At 41.6% G+C, this 9,083-nt stretch overlaps 1 protein-coding gene across 1 annotated transcript; it reads left to right on the top strand.

The window, feature by feature from the left end:
* The first annotated feature begins 1,821 nt into the window (after positions 1–1,821).
* LOC116836121 (olfactory receptor 11L1) lies at positions 1,822–2,760 on the top strand. Its single transcript, XM_032799557.1, has one exon. The coding sequence runs from the start codon at positions 1,822–1,824 to the stop codon at positions 2,758–2,760; it is 939 nt and encodes a 312-aa protein (XP_032655448.1).
* Positions 2,761–9,083: the final 6,323 nt, after the last annotated feature.

Genomic DNA, 9,083 nt, shown 5'->3' with positions numbered 1-9,083 from the left:
GCAGAGCTCTAAGCTTAGAACCCTAGAGTTTCACTTGCTGAAAGTCTCTTTTCACAGGAAAACCAGACACTGAGGAATCATTAGCAGAGGTTGCCTGAGTTGCGGGTGTTATAATGACTGGAAATGGAGAAAGCTGGTCAGGTTTCAGGAGGGATTCAGTTCAATGTGGATTCAGGGGCTTAGAAATGCAACCCAATGCCAGGCTGCTTCCAGACATAACCCAGAGTTTCAGCCTAAAATAGGGGCCACTTGGCTCCCTTCATAAAGATCTCTTTCCTACAGCTCTGCCTGTCTGCTGCATCACTGAATCAGACTACAGGAGAGTAAATGGCTAATCTCCATACACACCCATCTATCTATTGATCTAATTGGCCTTCATCAATGTCAAATCTGACCCTAAAAGTTCTTGAATTGAGCCTGATCCAAAAACAGTCGAAGTCAATGTATTTGGAGATTTGTATCTGGCCCCACATAAATTTCCACCCTTTCTCTGATATGTCACATGCTTTAGATTACACCTCAGTCATTAAAACAGAACAGCTGGGGTCTTGCTTTGTGTACCTCTGGTTCGGGAATTCCAGCGGGGTTACAGAGACTGGGTCCCAGAGATGCCAAGTGAGGGTTGAAATGACGGTACAGTCCAAGAAAGAGTTATTATTTTGCTGCGTCAGACTCCAGAAAGCTGAACTCTGATCAGCAGTGGGTAGATGCTAGCTACGCTCTTTGCTATGTGATTTAGAACTTGGGAACTTTGGAGTCCAACCACAATTCAAAATGTGATTAATTTTGGGGTAGCTCCTGATTCTTGGATTATTTCCTCATTTCTCACTCGAAGGGAATCAAGTAAGTTACCAGGACTACCTGTTCTATACTTGGGTCTGAGCAGTTTTCAACCATGAGCACTTTAAAATTTGATTATGGGGTTATGGAAAAATAGACCTTCTTATTGAACAGATATGTTCATTTTCAGAATTGTATATACTGATTACATTTACGAATATTCTGATAGATAGATAGATAGATAGACACAACACAACTATGAGAGGAGAGGCAATCTATTGTTTTATACATCAGCTGTACAATTACAAACCTTTGTTACTTCAGACAATGCCTGAGCAGAGAAATTCCATCATAACTCTCAGATGCTAGAATAAGATTTGCAGAGCATTTGTGGCTGTGACTGTATGTTTGTGCCAATGTGGGATTGTGAGGGTACATATGTTTATATGTGTGAATTTTACTGTGAGGATGTTTCCTTTCCTTTATGTGTGTGTGAGACACTGTGCATTTATGAGTGAGATTTTGTGTATATATTAGGGTGAGATGTGAGAAGTGTATTTATATGTGTTGTGTTGTTTCTTAGGCATTTACTTGTGTGCATGAAAGTGCAAGTGTGTTTGTTAATGCTTGTGTCATGGAGTATTTTTCTGTGTGAAAGTTTGAGTAACTGTGTTTGTATGTGAGAAAGTTTGTGTGAGAGCTTTTTTGGGAATGTTTGTGCATGGGTATGCTTGCATTTCACTGTCTTAAATATGAACTTTTCCATGATACTTGAAATATATGTGTACCAAAAGAAATACATTAAATAATTGGATTTAATTACTAACTTGCAAAAAAAAATGAGAAGTTAAATGCATGGGGAGTTGAAAGAAAGAAAGAAACAGAAAGCACTGTGGTGATGCTTATAGTGTTTCCTTAGGCCCCTTTGAGAATCCCAGTTGTAATTGTTATTTATTATTTTGTTGGTGGTGATGCTGATTATAAGAGTACTAATGATGGTGATTCTACCATCTGCAGGCAAATTCTAGCTCTCCCAAGGAGATGACCAACAACACTGCAGGGATGGAGTTCTGGCTGCTGGGGTTCCGTAGTCTTCCTGGCTGGCAGACTCTGCTCTTCTTTGTGTTCTTGGTCATCTACATCCTAACCATCACAGGGAACATTGTCATCATCTTGGTGGTAAGGCTGGAACCCCGGCTCCACTCGCCCATGTACACCTTCCTCCAGAACCTCTCCTTTCTGGAGATCTGCTACACCAGCACTATCATGCCCAAGATGCTGGCCAACCTACTGGCAGAAAGGAAGACCATCTCGTTTGCTGGATGCATGGCACAGCTCTATTGCTTTGTCTTCCTGGGGGCCACTGAATGCTTCCTCCTGACAATGATGGCTTATGACAGGTACCTCGCCATATGTTATCCATTACACTACCCGGTGGCCATGAGTGATGCATCTTGTGCCCGCCTGGCCACGATCTCCTGGGTGACTGGCATCTTCACCGGGCTCTTACCCTGCTTCCTAATCTCCAGGCTCCCTTTCTGTGGCTCCAACCAGATCAAACACTTCTTCTGTGATATCCCTCCGTTGCTCAAGCTCTCCTGCTCAGACACATCCACTACCGAGTTCATCATATTCATTCTTTCCCTCCTTGTCCTCGTCAGCTGTCTGCTGCTGACCGTAGTATCTTACCTCTTCATCATTCTCACCATCCTGAAGATCCCCTCCTCCTCTGGGAAGAGGAAGACCTTCTCCACCTGTGGCTCACACCTGGCCGTGGTGGCCATCTACTATGGCACCATGATCTCCATGTATGTCCGCCCTACCTCCAGCCTGCCCTCGGAGCTCAATAAGATTGTCTCTGTGTTCTACACCATCATCACCCCCCTCCTGAACCCCGTCATCTACAGCCTGAGGAACAAGGACTTCAGGGATGCTTTAAAGAAAGTAATCAGCAGGCAGTACAGTCTGCACAGAGTGTAAATAAATGTAAGAACTTAGAGGTCGGATTCAGGCTTACACTGAAGGGCCTTTATACCGAACTGGGTGTATAAAAATGAATGTAAATTACAATTACATCCACTTTCATATTCTTTTACACTGCCAGAATACTGTAAAAGGGCCTCAGCGTTTATCTTGCTATCCTCTTTCAAACCCCTCTATTGATGAAAAATTGAATCCTTTTTGTATAAAGTTTACCCAAATAAATTCACACACATTTCAAAGTTAACACAACCTGAACATTTTCTGTGGTGATTTACCCACTTGATTTTTGATTTTATATGTTGTCTCATTTTTCTTTTTATTGGTTTATTTCATTATCATGGAGTCTGAGCACTTTGAAATGCTTCACCAATAAACCATGCTTCTCTTATTTGTGATATTTTATTCTAAGTGTGAAGAAGTAACTGTTTAACACTGATATTTCTAATCAGATTTTTTTTTTTGGTCATAAATAAAAAAAATAGGAAAAATCCAGTATATCTGGAGAGTGTGTTGGTGAGATCAGAAATGAGAGAGGAACTTTCCACAAGACAATCTCTCTACTGCCATATAGTCCAGGAGCTCTAACAAAAAAAAAAAAAGGTGCAAGAACATAAAGACCTAATGATCTGCCCAGCTGGGTCATTTTTCAGGATTGGGATGAAATAAAAGCAACTTTTGGAAATAGGGCTGAAAATAATCATTGCAAATATTGTCTTAATATTAACACGACTGCAAATAATAATGTTGAAGGATCCCTAAAACAGCATGGACTAGGGTGCACATCTGACGCTGTCTTGTTTCAAATTAGACAAGATCCTAGATGCCCAGGTGACTAAGGGACAAGTTTCTAAAGGCATTTAGGTTCCTCTAAGGAGGTAGTGGGGCACTTAGGAAAATGAGAGATAGGCTTGTTTTTTTTTGTTTTTGTTGGTTTTTTTTAACCGTTCTCTAGTCTTTTGGGCTGAAATTGCAACCCACTAAGAGGATTTTGATGCTCAGGTCTGAATGAAATTAATGGGGACTGACATCCCATTTGCCAAGGCAGCTTTGAAAACCTCTGTAATAGTGATCTAAATAGCACTGAAGACATGAGCGGTGGCACCGCATCCTCACTCCATGCCAGCCCCTGGTGATGGTGATCTCTCTCTGTTCTACTCAGCAGGGTGGTGTCTAAAGCAACTGACATGCCCAGGTCCCAGAAACCCAGCTGTTGAGAACATCAACTCTCTCCTCTACCAACACCTAGTGGTCCTGTAGCACTCAGTGAGCCTAATCCATTCATGTTGAAAAGCGCACACCACCACCTGTAGTTAATGTTGCCTGGCCAATTTACATGAGAGAGGAATTTGCGCTGATCCTCACAAGACCAAAATCTCCGGTTCTGGAGTCACCTCTGAAACCCACAGGCAGTGAAATGCCATAGAATGCAGTAACAGCACTATGTGCATTATTTATTTATAGAGAGAGATAGAAAACCACATACCCCAAAGTGTTGGCATATACACAGCATTGTAAGACATTTTGACTTGTTCTCCCGCTTTGCAGTAGTTTATCCCCCACAACATTCTCTTTCCTTTACCATAAAAGACATCCCATTCATCAGTGTTAAAATTCACCTCTTTCACCAACCATTGACCTCTCTGCCCTCTGCCACCAGTAGACTTCTCTGCCTTACACTACTTCTCTACTATTGCCTGAGCTATTGATTATGTATTGATCTCCCTAATTATTTAGCATTCCCAATTAACACTCTGAAATATGGCAGGCTCAGTATTATCAGAATTACTGTTTAGCAGAGAGCCCCATTGTGCCCATCTGTGACAACAACTCACACTCCAGGAACACTTTTTGTGATTGTGACATTTTTATTATTACTGTGATTTGTAAAACAATCCACACATGTAAGGTGAAATAATACAACCCCATAATAATATTCAGCATGATTGGCTGGGAATACGCACTCTACGCTTTAAGAGGACTCAAAGGGTTGAGAAAGTTTCTATTTGGTTCCATCATGCTAATGGAGAACTCCAATAGCCTAATCCATGCCAAGAATTTATAAGCCTTAATGTTTATCAGGCACATGCATGAATTAGTTTAAACTTATAAGCATATATGTCAATTAGTTGCCCTGACTACTGATGGTTAAACAGCTGCTGATCATCTATTGTTGTTAAACCCCTCCTTCCCCAATGCCCTAAAACTGGTACCAGCTGCTTCCTTGACTAAGCAACCTATTCTTATAATGGCTGTGAGGCCTTGCTTTTATACTAAGCACCTACACTAATTCTTATAGACTTGGGCCTATAGATCTGTTGTGTTTCTCCATTATTATTCTTTTCTGTTATTCAGTCTCAGTTGCCCACTTACTTCCTTTTACTGATGCATAGCAGTGGGACTTTTTAACCCTTTACAGGTAAAATAAGTAAAGAACAGCTACTAAGAGGGATTTTATAGCTAACTGGCTGGTTGTGTTTTCATAAAAGAGAGCTACCCCCCCCTTTAGTTATCACAAACATTATCTTGGCACGGCAGCACTAGTAGAGCATCACTTGCATCATAAAGAACAGGAGTACTTGTGGCACCTTAGAGACTAACAAATTTATTTGAGTATAAGCTGTCGTGGGCTACAGCCCACTTCTTCAGATGCATGGAATGGAACATATATTGAGGAGATATATATACACATACAGAAAGCATGAAAAGGTGGGAGTTGTCTTACCAACTTGCATCATAATTACTGTTTCAAGGTCACCCTTTCTAAGATCTCTAACATCAACACGCTACCTTGGATTCCTTTGAAGCTTGGTGTGCCTCGAGAGGGTTCCGGGTAGGGGTAGTGTTCCAGATTTGGAATCAGTTGAGCTGGGCTTTGGAGAGATATCAGCTCTGGAATAAAATAGCCCTTTCCTCAAAAGTTTGCTTGTTTATTCTTGCACAGCGCTTCAGCTTAAACTTTGGAGGTGATACAGGTCAAAATGGTTTCAATTTGTCGAGTTTTACCCAAGTCAGTTCATGGCCCCTGTTAACTCTTTGGTATATCCAAATTTAGAAGGATTTTTAAGAACAGGAATGTTCACTTTTTACAGAGCGTACACCCCAGTACAGAACTAAACATCCAGAGAGTTTCCATTCTCTCCAATTTTTATTGTTTTAAAGCTCTACTCTTGTAAGTGGCCTAAAATCCGAACGGTTACTCGGATTGTTTTAAACTTTGCTGCAGCAAAGGCAGGGAGGAATGGGAAGGGCCATAAGTGGTGATGGTTGGTAGTGGAGGGAAGAGAGCTTGGGGGCTCCAATGAGGAAGGTGTGAGTGTTACGGGGTGTGGGGAGATGAAAGAACGGGTAAGGGGATGTGGGGTTAGTAGGAGGGGGACTGAGTGAAAAAAAGGGCAGGGGAACATGTCAGCCCCACATGCTCCCCTCTCATGTGTGCTCCCAGATCTAGGGGTTTCTTGTCCCTCTACGCAGGTCCTTGCCCCCTCCCTGCCCCACTCATATTAGCTGGGATTGGAGGACCTTTTCATTCTCGGGTGTCTGAGCCCCTCTTGCTGCTCCCCACCTGTGCCAGCATCCGGGGGCCTGTGCCCATCTAAAAGGGTGGACCACTCTCCATATATCCCCTTGTGTGAGCAAGGCTTAGGGAGGGGTTGCCATTCTGGGAGCATCTGTAGCTCCCTCCCTGGCCCACATATGAGCCAGCATCTTGGAAAGTCCAGCCCCTTTAGGTGGGGAGCTAAGAATGAGCAAGTTGCCTTCCTTTCAGAGGCTCTGAAGATCCAAGGAGGGGGGTGGGAGAACTCATAGAGATGAGCAGAGAGCCTGAGCCAAGGACGCTGAGGGGATTAGACTGCTTTGAGTGAAACTGACACGATGACACCTGCCTGAGTCTTCATATAGCCTGATCCACTTGTAAAGTTAACTCCATAAAACTGAGATCCAGGAACACACTCATCCTCAGTTGATGATGTAGCCCAAAGAGGTAGCTTAGCATTGTATTCAGCAGGAACAAAAGGAACCTACAGGCCTATATCCTGTGAACCTGTTAGCAGAAGGCTTTGACGTCTATGAGCTTTAGCTTAAGTATGTGGCCCCACAATGACTCTGAGATTTGGAAAACTGGGAACATTGTTCTTATGGGGGATATTTGTATAAAATGACACTAGGTAACCACAGAAACATTGAACTGATATTGGACTTGGATGTTTTAGGATAGAATCCTTTGCAGATGATTAGCAATGAATTTACCTTGGCAATAAGTTGACTAATATGATAATAAATGAAAATAATTAAAATATGAACTGATAGGATGAGATCTCCCAAGATTATTAGGGTGAGGAACTTATATATGGGCAAAGGAGTTGGGCGTATTTGTGAATATATATGGTAACTATCGGGCCCCCTACTCGGCCAGGCCCCAATGTAAGGGGGAGATCTGGACAATTGGACTTGTTTGGCAGGCCAGGGACCAGAGAGATGACCGCTTGTCTCTGACCACCAAATCCCCAGGAAACAGTGTGATTCTACTTAAGGAATGATACAAAGTATCAGCTTAATCTTATATTACTGCTGCAATTTTATGTGACTGGGAGCATTTGTGTCTTTACTAATTGTACTAACAAAATTGCTTAAAGTTTTACTTTAACCTGGTATAAAAATGTCACTCCCAAAATCACAGATCCAAACCTACACTCGTCTGATGGTAAACATTTCTAGTACAGACCAGGTCTCTGTGTTCATTTTTAAGATTAAATTCTAAGTTCATCAGAGTCATTTCCTTGAGTGTGTGTCGACTGAGGAACAGTATTGTGTGGATAGGTGTGCTTTTGTCAGTGTACGTTATTTTGAATGTGCTTCTGGGAAATCAATATGCAATTGAGTTTTTACACCCATCTGCATCTCTTTGAGAATGTGTTTCTAACTGTGAATCCCTGTGTGAAGCTATGAATGTATAACATCATGTGTGAAACATACATGAACGTGTGCATTATCAGCACTCGTTAGGGTCTGTGAGTGGATTTCTGAGTCTTCATTTGTGTATGATTGCTTCTCAGTGACAATATTGTGTGTTTACCAGTGTAAAGTGTTGTGTGAGTGTGTGTGTTTTGTGAGTGTGCCTTGCTGTGTGTATGTTCTAAATTGCACATAACTGGTTATTTATCAGTAATATTACTATGTTTTATTAGTGTATGTTGACTTAGCAAAGTCCCTGTATTAAAGCCAAAAGTTGCTATCTTCCTGCAGCTCCTAGCCGCTAAGATAATAACTTTTTAGTGGGTTATTGAAAGGAAAGAAGTTGAAGAGTAGAACTAGTTGGGAAAGGGAGTTTCTCATCGTGTGAGGCTTTTCAAGAAATTTGAAATATTTTCCATATGGGAAAATTGAATTATTTTTCAAACAGATAAGCTGAAAGCAAAACAAAATAAAAATAAAACAAAAACAGATTGGATCAAAAGATAACATTTGGCTTCCTTAATTTTTATAGTTTCATAGAATTTTAGGCCAGGAGGGATGATGCAAGCACCTAGTCAGAACTTCTCTTTATCACCGACCACTGAATCCCACCCAGTTACCCTTGTGTTGAGCCCAATGACGTCAGTTAAACTAAAACATTTCAGTCCTAAGCAGACTGCACTTTGTGAGCCACAGGCCTAGACCTGGGCAGACTGAAGTCTCACCTGTGCCCTAGGCCATGGCAAGGACAGGGAACTGATCAGCTGGAGCACATCCATGTGATCCTAGCAGGCGACCTGCGCCCCATGCTCCAGGGCAAAATTTCATTTTGATTTTGACCCTTTATTTTTCACTTTTCTTTAGAATGAATTAACTGAAATTTCCAGATGAATTTTTTTTTCAAATTGAAAAATGTCAAAACTGGACATTTTAACAAATTTGAACCTTCTAAAAGAAATCAAATTAGAATATTCATCAAAACCAACCAACCCTTTGCTGTGAACAGGGTTTCAATGAATCATCATTTTCTGATGAACAAAAACATATAGTGAGAAAATGTCCAACTCAAGTTCATAATCAGCCCACAGACTACAATTTCTTCCTCCTCTCTTAGGCCCCAACCCTGAAACATGTCTCTCCCTCTCACCGGCAGACTTCTATATTCATGTAAATGCCCTTTGACCAGAGCTCTCAACTTTTTCTCAGATCCCTTACCATATCAATAGAGAGATGCCTTGTGGACCCATCTCCTATCCATTGTGATCTCATCAACTTCCTCTCCTCCCAGACACAAATTGAAGGGTTAAAATCCAGGTGCATTTTATATAACAACCTGGTATATGGATTGTGCATTAGTTAAGAGAAAG

This window comes from Chelonoidis abingdonii, chromosome 14 (genome assembly GCF_003597395.2).
Source record: "Chelonoidis abingdonii isolate Lonesome George chromosome 14, CheloAbing_2.0, whole genome shotgun sequence".
Taxonomy (NCBI): Eukaryota; Metazoa; Chordata; order Testudines; family Testudinidae; genus Chelonoidis; species Chelonoidis abingdonii.
Note: the sequence above shows the minus strand (reverse complement) of the source record. Positions and strands in the feature narration are given on the sequence as shown.

What these genes read in the sequence shown, in the direction of transcription:
- LOC116836121 (XM_032799557.1), top strand. Translation starts at nt 1,822, where the DNA reads ATGACCAACAACACTGCAGGGATGGAGTTCTGGCTGCTGGGGTTCCGT.